Below are 15,748 nucleotides of genomic sequence, written 5' to 3' on the forward strand. Positions count from 1 at the left end.
CAAATATAATGCCCCATTGAAAGCCTAGAAGTGCAGAGGATTCTTTCTTTGGACAAGGACAGTCACAGAATTACAATGAAAGTCTGAGTTCCTGGAAGGAGCTTGGAGCAGGATGAAAATAAATTTTCAGTTTCAATTTCTGATCTCACTACCTCTCTAGGTTTATTAGCTGCAAATTTGTGGTGTTCTGTGGAAGAATTTATGGATATATATTCATTCATTCTTGGCTTCATAGACAGAACCACTAATAGCCTCTAAGAGGCAGAAAATTGAGCTGAGGCTATCCATTCCCCCCCCCCCCTCTCTCTCACTCACTCTGGCCCCTCTCAAGTTATTAATAGTTCCAGGCTGTGTGTTACTGGTTCAGACAAATCACTTTGGCAGCCCAATCTGGCAATCATCATTTTGCTACTGTCAATTTACTTTTACTCCTGAATAAACATCGATGGAAGCATTCTAAATATGGGTCCACAGAAGCTCTTCAGAACAATAACAAGTTCATTTGGCTTGTTGCTTTTCTAGGAGAATTTTAAAGTTTCCTATTTTAAAAGTTGTACTAGGTGCAAAACCTGACCTGGCAGCTCTAAATGTGGTTAAGCGAGTAAGTGTTTTATGGTCATGCCTCTCACACCCATTCCCCACTAACTTTGGCAGGACGACTGGCTCCAAAAAAACCATTAACATGGATAATAATAGCTTCTTTTCATTTGCCATATACTCTTCTTTGGAGTTGTCTGGGCTGTAAAGGGACAAGGGAGCCTTGCTGTCATTTTCCTTTGGCTGGTGTTTGATTCATAGCTTTACGTGATCATTTTCTTCCTTGAGCTGTTAAGTGGAGCAGCGTGGGTATGTGTAGAATCATAGAATCATAGAATAGTAGAGTTGGAAGAGACCACATAGGCCATCTAGTCCAACCCCCTGCTAAGAAGCAGGAAATCGCATTCAAAGCACCCCCGACAGATGGCCATCCAGCCTCTGCTTAAAAGCCTCCAAGGAAGGAGCGTCCACCACGGCCCCGGGGAGAGAGTTCCACTGTCGAACAGCTCTCACAGTGAGGAAGTTCTTCCTGATGTTCAAGTGGAATCTCCTTTCCTGTAGTTTGAAGCCATTGTTCCGTGTCCTAGTCTGCAGGGCAGCAGAAAACAAGCTTGCTCCCTCCTCCCTATGACTTCCCTTCACGTATTTGTACATGGCTATCATGTCTCCTCTCAGCCTTCTCTTCTGCAGGCTAAACATGCCCAGCTCTTTAAGCCGCTCCTCATAGGGCTTGTTCTCCAGACCCTTAATCATTTTAGTCGCCCTCCTCTGGACGCTTTCCAGCTTGTCAACATCTCCCTTCAACTGTGGTGCCCAAAATTGGACACAGTATTCCAGGTGTGGTCTGACCAAGGCAGAATAGAGGGGGAGCAGGACTTCCCTGGATCTAGACGCTATTCCCCTATTGATGCAGGCCAGAATCCCATTGGCTTTTTTAGCAGCCGCATCACATTGTTGGCTCATGTTTAACTTGTTGTCCACAAGGACTCCAAGGTCTTTTTCGCACACACTGCTGTCAAGCCAGGCGTCCCCCATTCTGTATCTTTGATTTCCATTTTTTCTGCCGAAGTGAAGTATCTTGCATTTGTCCCCGTTGAACTTCATTTTGTTAGTTTTGGCCCATCTCTCTAGTCTGTCAAGATCGTTTTGAATTCTGCTCCTGTCTTCTGGAGTGTTAGCTATCCCTCCCAGTTTTGTGTCGTCTGCAAACTTGATGATCGTGCCTTCTAACCCTTCGTCTAAGTCGTTAATAAAGATGTTGAACAGAACATCATGTATGCACCATCCAACAAAGAACATACTTCAAAAAGAAAAAAGCTCTTAATGCAAGCCAGAAATGTCAGTTACTTGACATAACTAATATTGCTGGTTCAGCCCAGTGGTAGTATTCATAAAATTAGTTTCCAAATGACACATTAGAAATGGTACTCTTGCACAGAGGAAGAACTGAACTTTCTCAACAATGTAGAAATTGTAGCTGGAGAAAATGCATCTATAGTCATTGCATCAAAATAACAAAAAAATATCTCCTACATTGTGCATAACTGAGACAATGATGTAGCCAACCCCATAGATTAAGGATGGAAGACTGATGGTCTTCCAGATGTTGTTGAACTACAAGTGCCAGCCTTCATCACTATCGGCATGCTAGGCCTGATGGGAATCATAATTTCAAAGGACCACAACTAGCTTTACTGTTGTATGCTTTATGTCAGAGCTAAGAACAACTCAAGTCATGTTCTTCCAGAATTGCAATTCAACTCACCTTGGATTGTTCTTCAGTATTCATTCCACACATCAACTAAAATTGAAACTACAGTTGTTCGACTAAACAAAAATGGCCTTCTTGAGATATCATCTACTCAGGGGTAACTACATACATATATGTCTAGGCCAGGGATGTTTCAAATGTGCTTCTGGGGTCATATATGGGCCCCAACACCATGGTATCCTTCTGGGCCATCTTGCTGAGATGGAACTTGGAGACACTGTTTCATGCTGGCCCCATTCCTTCTGGGTACACCCTTCCAGGAAGGAATGGAGCCACTGTAAAACAGTATCTCCAAGTCCCATTTCAGTGAAGCTGCTCAGAAAAATAGCATGGTCTTGTTGCTTATGTTTTTGGAAGTATGAGTGTCGGCGAGAACCCTGTGGTCAGAAGATCAATCCTTAATCCCAGTTGCCAACATCTGATCATGGCATACCTTTGTAACACTAATATGCCCAAATCTTCATTTGAATAAGGACTTAGCAGCACTAACCTCTATTTTCATGGGAGACTTTTAAAATAGAGTGAAAAGGGTTAAAGTTATGTTAATGTATAGATTCCTCATTGGTGATTTAAGTAGAAAAACAGTCTTCGTGTAGCAGAAATAATGGAAGATCTTTTAGATGTACAGAACTGGTATTGAACAGACGTGACCTTCAGTACCTCCTCCCGGTTTGAAATTAAGCACAGGCTTAACATAGCAGAAATGGAGGAATTATACTGAAATAATTTCAAAATCCTAAACATATCAAAGATTATAACAAAGAAAGGTAACAGGTAACATCTTAAATTATATGTGGGAGTTAGCAGGCTTGGGTTCCTCTGAGGGAAAGTGAATCTGCACATACAGAGTAATGCTCTCTTTTTCATTTTATTTCTTAATATACATTGAATTTGACTTTCTCTGCAATTGGCTTTTTGGCCAAACCCTTGTGGCTGATGGCTTATTTTTCTCAATTCACCATACTACCTCTGTACGTGTTTATGCCATTGTCCTTATTTCTCATTTTAAATGCTTCTCTGTGGATGCCACTGGACATTCCTTGAGCATTAATACTTATATTTTTGTCCTTCATAAGATGTGGTTATGAGACTTTTCTAAGGCCTCCCATCCTTAAATTTCAATGATTCCACAAACAGCTCTTTGGGGTTTTGCGTTGCCCATCACTGGTGTTCCTAAGAGCACACTCCAAGAAAAGTCTTTTCTGCTTCTCTATGTGTTTATGTCTGCCAAAACTTTTGCCCCTCTAGCAAAGGCATTCTCAGATTAGGTTCAAGATAGTTCTGCTATCCAGCAGGATATGCTGGAAAATGTAATGCATTTTTCTTTGCCAAGCAGAGACCACAGCTTTAGTCAGATAGACTTTAAACATTGTTAAGAATGCCAGTATTTATTGTGGAGAAAAGGTTCCTGCATGTTCTTGCATGGCGCTTGATATACAAACAAAAATTACAACTGTCAGTTAAAGAAAACCCTTGAAACAGAGTACTTGGAAGAGGAACTGAAAGAGTGAATGAGTGACTTACATTTGTTAATTATACTGCTATCAGTTGACACTTTGTTTTTACTAATGATCCTAGCATGGCTCATATCAAGTCATGGCAGACCCTTCTTGTTCATGGAAGAAGCTGTTTTGAGGACTGGAATGGGTACCCTATCTTTCATAAAACTCCACTTTCATACAAGTTCCGTTGTTTTTGGAATTTTTTATTCAGCAAATTTGCACACAGCATTTGCAATATAATGCATTTATTCCTTTTAGATGCCATCTTCTGACTGCTCTCCCATCTTCCCGTTACTGTAGATTTGTCTACCCTCTTCCACTCCTCCTTTCCTTGATCAATTGCCTCTTCTGCTTCTTCACAAATAACTTCTCCATTTACTCACAACTTTCCATATTCTAGTGGGCCACTGTTTGTTCTCTTCCTTGGACCCTTCTGTTCCCCTTGGACCATTAATCCAGTAGACTTTTATCTGCTTCCTCTCCCTTTCCCTTCCTTGCTTTCTTTTTCATTTTCCTTCCATCCATTCCTCCATCTTTCTTTCTTTCTTTCTTTGAGCTGACCCCTTCATTCCATAGCTTCTTTGAACTACTTTCTCATTCCCTTTTAAGTTTATCAATCACCAATTCCCCCAATTCCTCTGGAGATATCAATGACAGCTGCAAAATCACTTCTTTCTCTTCAGAGCTGCTCTGAGTCAATCACTTAGAATAAGGATGAATAACACATGGCCCTCCAAGTGGTCTTCAGTGCTCCTTTCTGGAAGGAGCTCATCTACTTCAGATCCAAAAAAATCCTACAAACAGCTCCTAAAAGGCATGGAATAAGTAGACACAGGGGCTACAACAACCAGCAAATGTCAGCAAAACTCAAGGAACTCTATTGGAAGAACAGATGCTTCTTTAGACCAATCTGGAAGGGCCCCTAGCTCTGTATGGAAGGGTGAAATCTAAAACACTCCAAAATCCAGAATTATCCACGTATTGCAGTAGTGACACATTTATTTTTTGATGGTTCAGTGTGCATAAACTTTGCTTCATGCACAAAAAATGTTGCATAAAATTACCATCAGAACATGTGTATAAGGTTTATATGAAGCATAAATGTTTGTGTTTAGTCTTGGGTCTCACCTCCAAGATACATAAAAACACAGGTATTCCAAAATTCAAAAAACCTTGAAACCTAAAAACCCTTCTGGTTCCTAGTATTTCAGATAAGGGATGCTCAACCTGTAATGAAAAAACAAAATTATGAAGTAAATAATGATTAAGACAGTGTCCTGTAAACATCAGAGTAAGATACCAATAAATATATGAAACTGCTCCTTGTTGTTTTGCCACGAGCTGCAAAATCCTTTGGATTTGCAATTCATGTTCTGTTGCCCAATGTAAAAAATTGCCACCAACCACATAGATTCACTGTATCTCCTCAGTTGCCTCTTCCAGTCCTGGAGCATAATACCTTTAGTCAGGATTTCTGTTTCTTTTCTTTAAACTTTGTTAATTGCTTAAGTTGTTCTCCAAAGAAATATTTCAATCAGAAGGTAAATTTTCCATATGTTCTTTAAATTAAACAGTACACTGACAAGAACATCAAAAATGAATCTTTTCAATTTCTTGCCATCTAGTGATGATGGATTTAAGAGGAAGATGTGCCTGTTGTCACCTGTACAAATAATTTTGCAATAGTGATGTTTGAAATTATGACAGTGTGTTACAGAAGACCATTGCCTAAAATGTCTAGAAAATCTTTCTGGACACATTCTGAGACAGGGTTAAGTGAGCTTACTCTTACTGAAATGAAATCATGTTTAATTCAGTGATGGATGGTGCTTCTGGAGTCTACATGCATGTTACAGCATTTTATACAGCAAGTTCACTTGAGCACTTTTAGACACTGATTGGTTATATGACATTTTTTACACTTGTTAATAAGAGTAATGTCTAGCCGTGTTTTCTATGGATAAGGGCAAAGGAGACTTACAGGGTAATTATGAGGCAGTGGTTGGAGGGGAGTATGACAAACTAGGCGTTACTTGCTAATTAGACTGCAAATCCCATTTAATTCCATGGTTATTCTTGATTATTTCTGTTCTTTAAACCACAATCCTATTCATGTGGTAATTACTTTGGGATCCATTAAGTACAATTACAAAGTGATCCTTGGGGCTAGTAATTTTTTCTAGTGTTCTAAGATGCTCACCAATTAAAATCCACCAGACTACAATGTAAATGGAAAAAGTGATATGGCCATTAAGCCTGAAGCGAATTATACTGACCTATTCTAACCATGGGCAGCACATAATCTACACCGCATGTGGCTTGCCCTGTGAGTGTTTGCAGCCTTACATGGCACCCCTTGAAAGAGGAATGCAGAGTATGTGGCCCTACAGCGTTGCTGGACCACACATGCCACATCTATCTAGTATGACCACACTTAAGGGATCAGAGATAGTTTGACAATATTTGGAGGAACACATTTTCCTATCCCCTGCCTTGGAAGCTGCAAAGAAGTTTGCAATGCTTTCCTTATTCACAGTCTTTTAATATATGTTAAGCACATTTTCCTTTGACAAAACAATTCCTAATAGATTGATGCCTTGGAAATTGTTTGACAGATCAGAGATACTTTGCTCAATGGGTATCTTTGGGATCTGCTAGCAGCCTGTTTTACAGTTCTCAGCAGTTTTGGTCCAGCTTGATGTATCTAAACATATAGCCTGTCAGAAAGAAAATAATCCTAAAACAGAAGTTTTTAACATATGGGAAGCAAACATCAACACTTCAAAGAACACAGCATTGTAACCAAGATCCCGCAGTATGTGCAATTCCATTGTCTATACATACAACCTCATTTTTTTACTCCTGGGACACAGGGATGTCAAGGGGCAGCCAGCCAGGGAGAGAAAGGCAGGTTGTATGCAGTGTCGGATTTACCATTGTGTTTAGATGTGCTTAAGCACAGGGCCCTGTTAACTAGGGGCACTCATCTTCCTGCCAAATATCTATATATATAAAAGAGTGATGGCATCACGGCGACTCACAAAACAACAAAACTACAGGCCTCCCAACCTCGAAATTTGACAACACAACCCATCATCCACGCCTCTAGGTTGATACAACAAAAAGAAAAGAAAAATAAAGTCCTAATTAGAGAGGGAGAGGAATAATTGCTTTTATCCAATTGCTGCCAGTTAGAAGGCTAAGCTCCTCCAACTTGGTCTCCTAGCAACCCAATAAAAAACAATAAAAAATAATTAAAAACACTAAAAAATAATACAATAAAATACTATAATAACAGAAAATAACTAAAAATAGCACAAGAAAATAATAAAATATAATAAATAAAAAGATAACTTACAATAAAATTAATTAATAAATACAAATAACGTCAAATAAAAATTACACAACAATTTTTAACCAATACCACCACCACTTTGCCACAGCAACGCGTGGCCGGGCACAGCTAGTATACAGTATATATAGAACTATGGATTTTGCTTGTGTGGTGCAGTCCTAAATTTGAAGGTATTCTGTTTCAGAGCAATTCCAGATATAATGAAAAAAATAAAAATACTTACTCATAAAAAAATACGTGGTCTAATGGAGGAGAGAGAGGGAAGAAAAATGGCTTCAACTACAGTGATGCAGAAAGAGAACTGATGTGGATGAAACCTAACAACAAGGAAACATGCAATCATGCTGACAAACAATTGAGTATAAGCACACAAAGGTTGCTAACTCGTAACAAGTCCATACATTATGATTATTTATTTATTACAATACTTATATCCCACCCTTCTCACCCATAGGGGACTCGGGGCAGCTTACAATAAAACACAATATAAAAATATTACAGCCAATTCAATCAATTAAAATTAAATACATTAAACATTGATAAAAAATATACATATAAATACACAATTGGTGCATTTCGAGTCTGATAACTGGTCTGTCATTGAGTTTTAGGATGGTAATAATTGATACTGCTGTTATTGATTGAAGGCCTGGTCCCACAACCAGGTCTTAACTTTTCTGTGGAAAGATAGAAGGAAGGGAGTCTGCCTGACATCATTTGGGAGGGTGTTCCATAGATGGGAGTCACCACTGAGAAGGCCCTCTCTCTCGTTAGCAGGGCCTCGCCTGAAGATCCTAATGAGTGGGATGGACATGGATTTCAGTCCCCTTCCATCTGTTTTGACATAATGCATTCAATCACTGAAAGCAAATGGAGCTATGTTTTGCAAGACTCACCTGCTTGTTTCTGCCCTGTTATCGTTATCTTACATTCCCATATACAGACTTCCCCCACCTTTTGATGCCTCACTATCTAATGACTCACTCTTCAACACTTGCAAATTATAGAAAAGTTTGATTAACTTGATGAAGGATCTGCTGTTTTGTCTATTCATTTTTGCCTACGAAGCTCGCTTCGGACTGCTTGCATGCATGTGCACTGTCCTGAGGCTTACCTACAGAAAGAGCAGGCTCCTCCTTGAATCACTTTTGAATGTGTGCAATAGCTCTTTTAGCTTTACCATACATTTAAAAGTACTATATATAGTGTGCTATTTACATTTTTTAGTAACCAAGCTAACAACCTGGATTCCACTTTTCAGCTGAGTCCACTCTCTGACAGTGCTCTGGTCCCTAACCCATCGGAGAAGTTAGGGATCATTATATTATTTATCCTGACAATGGCTGTTATGTAGATTAAGGGTAGAGCATTCTGCTTAATTGACATATTCCTGTTGCTATTTCTTTATTGGACAGAGATAAGCAACTCCAGAGGTCCAACTTCTAGTTCCAACCAGCATAGCTGATTGTGAGGAACTATAGGAATTGTTTGAATTATAGGTCTAAATTGTGTGGAAGAGTCATAGTTATCCATCCCAGGTATGGGAAAACAAGGAAAAGCAATACATCCTATAAAGAAATATAGATTTCATTAAAAAGATTCTTAAGAGCTTCCTCTTCATTTTATTTTTTCTGTTGTGGATGTGTTTAAAAAGTAATGGTGAGTGTAGAACTAGATTGTAGAATATCAGATCATCCTGGAAAGAATATAAAATAGAGATGCTTGGGAATCCAAGACAAAAAGAATCACTGGCCTACTGAAGGGTCCTTGACATCAGGTCTGATAAGTCTTCTAAAATGGAAATTACAATAGCATTCCTTTGAGACTGCGCTTCCACACATTGGTGACCAGATCTCTAGTGTTTAATAAGCAACTTTCCAGACCTTTGCAATGTGGCATACATACTGCAGCTTTCACAATGTTTCTAATGACAGCTTTGCCTTTCTTTCTCTCCCAGGGACTTAAACTATAACGAGCTGGTGGAATTTCCAATAGCCATTAGGACACTCGGACGACTTCAAGAGCTGTAAGGCATATTTCATGTACATTCTGTAGAAATAATGCTGAAATGGATGATCTGGTCCCTGCTTTAATGTGGAGAGGCATCACATTCTGGACCTTAATGTGCATTCCTTTTTCACCCTTTCCCTCATAAATTCAGCTTGCCCCTCTCCAGCATGGCAACAAATGCCTCACAGACATGATGTGGCTTCCCAAGGGATGGGTATACTTTATGTTTAATAGATTTCCCAACCTTTAGAGTATGTTCAGATGGTCTTAATTTGGAAATGGCATGGACTGTTGCATTGCCTCCAGTTCCTGCACATTCTAACCAACTACCCATCCAGTGGTTCCTCAGCAGCCTGGTCTTTACCAGACATCAGTGCTTCCAGGAAACAGTTCATATTGTTGGTTTCCTATGAGTTCAAGGAATGTCTCCTGAACTTGCCTGCATATGTTCTGGTCCTAATTCCTGTTTGTGATGTTGGGTCAGACAAATACTGTTGTTCCATTTGGTTAAAATGCTGGCTTTGTTAAATGATGGAGGTCTCAGACAGTCACATATATTTGCACTCATATATTCCATAGAGTTGTTAGGCTAAGATAAATGTGTGAATGATAAATAGAATAAAAGGTTGTACTGTCTAGATGGTTATGCACTGCATAATAGACATGTTTTTGTATGAAGCAGGATGAGTGGTCACATGCCCAGTATACACACAGAGAAACAGAAGTCTGTGCATTTGCCATATGTGAACATTTCAAGTGGGGGTGGGGTGTCATATTTCTGTTGTTGTTGTTGTTGTTGTTGTTGTTGTTGTTATTTTGCTGGTGAAAGTTAAGCCAATGATACTTGCATGTTCTATCTCTTAACCATTCTGGTGTCTCCTTCCTTAACAGAGGCTTTCATAACAACAACATCAAGGCTATTCCAGAGAAAGCATTTGATGGAAATCCCTTACTCCAGATTATGTAAGAAATACTATATATACAACTATTATACAATCCCATCCCCAGTCCCCAAACCATGCTTGTCATAAGGGAGGTGGTCACAGAGTTGTGTAGAACTTAGTGACTGTCTATTTGTACTGGATGAAGAGAATGAGTCTCCTTGTCAAGAGAAAAAGCAAGGTATAAATAAAACATAATGCAGTAGAACCCCGGTTATCCGATTTAAATAGGCGGACTGAAACTCGGATACTTGGATTAATCGGAAAACCCGGTCTGTAGGCCCAGGCGCCTAGCAAAGGGAGGAAACTTCTCCCTCCGACAGGCGCTTGGACCCCGGGAAGTGCGAGGCGTGCTGCTCCTTAGCGACATTCTTCGCGCTTCTCTAAAGGCCCAAGAGCCTGCCAAAGGGAGAAAACTTCTCCCTTCGGCAGGCATTGGACCCAGGGAAGCAGGCCACGATCGCAGGCCGCTTCCTCCTGCCTCTGCCTCTCCTCTTGTGAGAATAGGCAGCAGCACTTGTGGGCTCCTTCCAAGGGGCAAGGGGGAGCCTCAGTTAACCGGGGCTCTACTGTAGTAGTAATAATTATTATTATTATTATTATTATTATTATTATTATTATTATTATTATAAAAATTGAAAGGTATGAAGCCAGAATCATCCAGTACAGACAAAATCAACTGTTTCAATCAGACCAAAGACGGTTCTACCAGAGTCTGAACCAAACAACAGACACAGTAACCATAAAGCCAGAGAAAACTGCAACAACAAAGTTCTGGAAAGAACTTTGGGAAAATAATAAAAACTACAACAAAAACGCTGGGTGGATAAAGGAGTTTGAAGGAAAATTCTCACAGAACAAAATGGAACTGATGGAAATAACAACTGAAATGATCAGCAAACGAGTGCAAAAAGTCAAGAACTGGACATCGCCTGGTAGTGATCAACTTCATGGATTTTGGCTCAAACATCTGATTAGTTTACATGGAAAAATGGCCCAACAATTCAATGAGATGCTGCAGAAAGGAAGTTTCAGTGAATGGCTAACAAATGGAAGAACATACCTGATACAAAAGGATCCAGCAAAAGGAGCAGCACCAGGAAACTACAGGCCAATAACGTGTCTGCCCACTATGTTTAAACTACTGACTGGCATCATAGCTGACAGAATTCAAGACTATCTTGAAGAAAAAAACATCTTGCCAGATGAACAGAAAGCCAACAAACGGAAAAGCAGGGGCACAAAAGACCAGTTATTGATTGACAAAATGATTCTGGAGAACTGTAAGAGCCGAAAAGCTAATCTTCACATGACGTGGATTGACTACAAAAAGGCCTTTGACTCACTCCCACACAGCTGGATCATCAAGTGCCTGGAGACCATCGGGATTTGTAAAACAGTTGGCACCTTCATTGAAAACATGATGGAGCACTGGAAAACTGAACTGTTTGTTGGAAATGAAAGCTATGGACTTGTCAACATCAGGAGAGGAATTTTCCAGGGAGATTCATTGTCCCCTCTGCTTTTCATTATTGCCATGATCCCTCTGTCAACAATCTTACAAAAAACAAATCTCGGCTATCAAATATCTAAGAATTCTCACAAAATTTCACATTTGATGTACATGGATGACCTGAAGCTATATGGGAAAACGGAAACTGAAATCCAGTCTCTGACCAACACTGTCCGAATTTTTAGCACTGATATCAACATGGAGTTTGGTTTGGACAAATGTTCGACAGTGGCATTGAAGAAGGGAAAAATCATTGAAAGTGAGGGCATAAATATGCCCAATGGCCAAACAATAAAGTGTCACCAGCCAGAGGCCTATAAATATCTGGGCATACTACAGCTGGACAACATCAAGCATGAACATGTGAAAACTGTGGTCAGCAAAGAATACACACAAAGGGTCAGAAAAATTCTCAAAAGCAAGCTCAATGGAGGCAACACCATCAAGGCCATAAACACCTGGGCCATACCTGTCATAAGATATACTGCTGGCATTATAAATTGGACACAGGTGGAACTGGACAATATGGACAGAAAAACAAGAAAACTCATTACCATTCATCATTCACTGCACCCTCGCAATGATGTTGACCGGCTATATCTGCCTAGAAGATCAGGGGGCAGAGGACTCTTACAAGTAAAGCAAGCAGTCAAAGAAGAAGAACATGCCCTGGCAGAATATGTCAAGCAAAGTGAAGAACCTGCTTTGATTGAAGTCAAAAATCAGAAACTCCTCAAAACACAGCAGACAAAAAACCAGTACAAGAAAACCGCACTACAAACTAGAGCTGACAGCTGGCACAACAAAACACTGCATGGAAAGTTCCTTGACAAAATTGAAGGAAAAGCTGATAAGGAGAAGACCTGGCTCTGGCTCACGAATGGGACCCTGAAGAAGGAGACAGAAGGCCTGATCCTTGCAGCCCAGGAGCAAGCCATCAGAACAAATGCAATTAAGGCCAAGATTGAAAAATCAGCTGATGACCCAAAATGCAGACTGTGCAAGGAAACCGACGAAACCATTGATCATATCCTCAGCTGCTGTAAGAAAATCGCACAGACAGACTACAAACAGAGGTACAACTATGTGGCCCAAATGATTCATTGGAACTTATGCCTCAAGTACCACCTCCCAGCAGCAAAGAACTGTTGGGATCACAAACCTGCAAAAGTATTGGAAAATGAACATGCAAAGATACTGTGGGACTTCCGAATCCAGACTGACAAAGTTCTGGAACACAACACACCAGACATCACAGTTGTGGAAAAGAACAAGGTTTGGATCATTGATGTTGCCATCCCAGGTGACAGTCGCATAGATGAAAAACAACAGGAAAAACTCAGCCGCTATCAGGACCTCAAGATTGAACTTCAAAGACTCTGGCAGAAACCAGTACAGGTGGTCCCGGTGGTGATGGGCACACTGGGTGCTGTGCCAAAAGATCTCAGCCGGCATTTGGAAACAATAGACATTGACAAAATCACCATCTGCCAACTGCAAAAGGCCACCCTACTGGGATCTGCACACATCATCAGAAAATACATCACACAGTCCTAGACACTTGGGAAGTGTTCGACTTGTGGTTTTGCGAAACGAAATCCAGCATATCTATCTTGTTTGCTGTGCCATACAACGTCGTTGTGTTGATAATAATAATAATAATAATCCTACTTGTAGTGTGCTATGCTCCCTTTAATTCCTTCCCAGTGATCTCCCGCAATACTAACATGGTCTAGAATGATCTAAGTCTTTTAGGCTTCCTTACATATATTAATTTGCCTTCTTTTCAATAGGACTTTGACACGAGCTGAAATCCGCTCACTTCCCAGGGGAATGTGCCAAGAGTTACCCAGCCTTCGTGTTCTGTAAGTTATACATGCATTTTTTCTCTCTTGTTAAAGATTGTGAGTATAAGCAGCACAGCAATCATAGGTCTGTGGGCATACATTACAGAGTTTGGGCATGATTTCCACTTTGCTGTTTCCTCCATTCCAGGGAACTGACAATAAGGACATTTACAAATGGAATTTATTTCTCTAAGTGGTCACATGGATCATCACTTTAGACTTTAAATACCACACTTACAGCAGTATCAGGGCATTCTGGGGCATGTTTATTGTGCAAGTGTGAGGGAGAAAGAAGCAGGGGTAGACAGGAGGAATCATCCAAATTTAAATCAAACTAAGCTTATGGTAGAAGGTGAAGGAAAAGCCAAAGTACAAAATCGTGGGCATCTACAGTTCTTGCATACTCCTCAGCTCACAAACTAAATAGTTGAAAGTGATAAAATGGCACTATACTAACCTAAAGGTATAGAAATGTATTTTCCACCAGTCTTCATGTGACTAATAGTTATGTGTATTAGCCCCAATGTTGCGGAACATAAAATGCAAATTACTTGTATCTTGGACTTTTTGATAAATGCAATGAAAAGACAGAAATGGGGAGTTTGAATACAGGAAGGATCGAATAATCCAAGAATAATATCAGGAGCTGAGCACAGAAATTAATGAAAGGACTGGTGCCAAGCATCAGGTGGGTACAATACAGATATTAACCTGGCTTTGCTTTCCTGCCTTCCCACCTGTATTGCCTGAGGTCACACACTCCTTTCCTCTATCGTAGATATTTTCCAAGAGGGTCTTCAAGAAAGCTTGCTTTGTTTGAATCTTTGTTGTTTTCTTCTGCAGTGAGCTCTCACACAATCAAATTGAAGAGCTGCCCAGTTTCCACTACTGCCAGAAGCTGGAAGAAATGTGAGTAACAGCAAGTTGTGGTGGCATTCCCAGTCTGTTATGCAATCTGTGGGAACAGACAAACAATGGAGAGATGGATTATGGAGCACAGACACCTAGCCAGGACTTTCCCAATGGTTTAATGTGGCCAGCAGTGAACTTTCAGTCTCATGAGCCATTCTGGAAGGTCTTCTGATGTAGCAGTTAGTGTACAGGGGCACAACCTGGGAGGTCCAGTTTCAAGCCCTCATTGAGCTATGGAATTTATTGAGTGATTTTGTGTTATTCATATGCAACCTTCCTGACAATGTTTCTGTGCAGCTGAAGGAGTGGGGTGGGCCATGTACACTTTCTTGAGCTCACTGGAAGAAAGGTAGGCTCTAAGTGCAATTGATAAGTATGTAATGAATGCTGGGACTGATACATATATATGGTGAGATCAGATTAAAAAGGCTGGCCAAAAAGACACAAGTGTTAAGAAGACATTGAATCTGTTTTCCCAGTGTTCGCCTTCCCTTCCCCCTCATTCAGGGCATTCCCATGGGTAGGAGCACCAGGTGGTGACATTAAGCCCTCCAGGCTCCATAGCAGGAGCAGATGCTGAGGAGGCCTGGGAACTGCTGGTATAAAGAAACCTTGATACTTGTAAACCTCATAACAAGCAAGCTTTTGATTTGAATGGGGCACTGTCCCAGGCCCGAGGCTGCATGTGGAGAAAGGGGTGGGTGGGTTGTTTTGTTTCTTGATCCACTTTCCTCTTGAAATTTGAACCCCTTTGCAACTTTAATGGAAGTAACCTTAATGGCAGGAGTGCTTTCTTCTGTTGCCAGTGAAGATGGAGAACTCTATGAAGCAAGTTTCCCTCTCTCATTGCAGCCTCTCTGTCTTTGCAGTGGCCTTCAGCACAACTGCATCCATGAAATTGGAGCAGACACCTTTGGGCAGCTCACAGCCTTGCGTTCCATGTAAGTATAGCTTGCGGGGAACTATTGTAATGAAAAAGTATCAGGAGATTGTGAACAATATAATGTAGCTTGCTCTAAGCATGATTACAGACCCAGCCGTACAAAGATCCCTTCAGAGCAAATTGACTGTACTAGTTCATGGAACACATAACAGCCCATTCTTATGATGTCTCCTCCTTCTCCACTAGCCCAAAATGAGAAGAAAATGGAGTATGGAGTTCAACATGTTGGGCACAGGTCCAGGCCTACAAAAGTACCAGATGCAAATAAAATATGATATGGACACATACTTTATTGATATATAGTACCCATATTATACCTCACACAGAGGGAAAGGGAAGCTTGTGACCTTCCTCAGAGTTAGAAATATATCAGGAACAGACACTGATTTGCACTGCAGAATATTTCATCCTTTGAGA

The 15,748-nt window shown here is 40.5% G+C and overlaps 2 protein-coding genes across 2 annotated transcripts in view; one reads left to right on the forward strand and one right to left on the reverse strand.

Moving 5' to 3' along the window:
- The window catches only part of lgr6 (leucine rich repeat containing G protein-coupled receptor 6), a 168,237-nt gene that overhangs the window by 137,425 nt on the left and 15,064 nt on the right, over positions 1 to 15,748 (forward strand). The window contains exons 7-11 of the mRNA XM_003220517.4: positions 9,123 to 9,191; positions 10,067 to 10,138; positions 13,423 to 13,494; positions 14,320 to 14,385; positions 15,258 to 15,329. Coding sequence (XP_003220565.1) covers positions 9,123 to 9,191; positions 10,067 to 10,138; positions 13,423 to 13,494; positions 14,320 to 14,385; positions 15,258 to 15,329 — 351 coding nt within the window. The remainder of the gene's footprint in view (positions 1 to 9,122; positions 9,192 to 10,066; positions 10,139 to 13,422; positions 13,495 to 14,319; positions 14,386 to 15,257; positions 15,330 to 15,748) is intronic.
- ube2t (ubiquitin conjugating enzyme E2 T) overlaps positions 14,298 to 15,748 on the reverse strand; it is a 35,551-nt gene continuing 34,100 nt past the window's right edge. The window contains exon 7 of the mRNA XM_062978736.1: positions 14,298 to 14,431. Coding sequence (XP_062834806.1) covers positions 14,423 to 14,431 — 9 coding nt within the window. The 3' untranslated portion in view covers positions 14,298 to 14,422. The remainder of the gene's footprint in view (positions 14,432 to 15,748) is intronic.

Source organism: Anolis carolinensis, chromosome 4 (genome assembly GCF_035594765.1).
Source record: "Anolis carolinensis isolate JA03-04 chromosome 4, rAnoCar3.1.pri, whole genome shotgun sequence".
Taxonomy (NCBI): domain Eukaryota; kingdom Metazoa; phylum Chordata; class Lepidosauria; order Squamata; family Dactyloidae; genus Anolis; species Anolis carolinensis.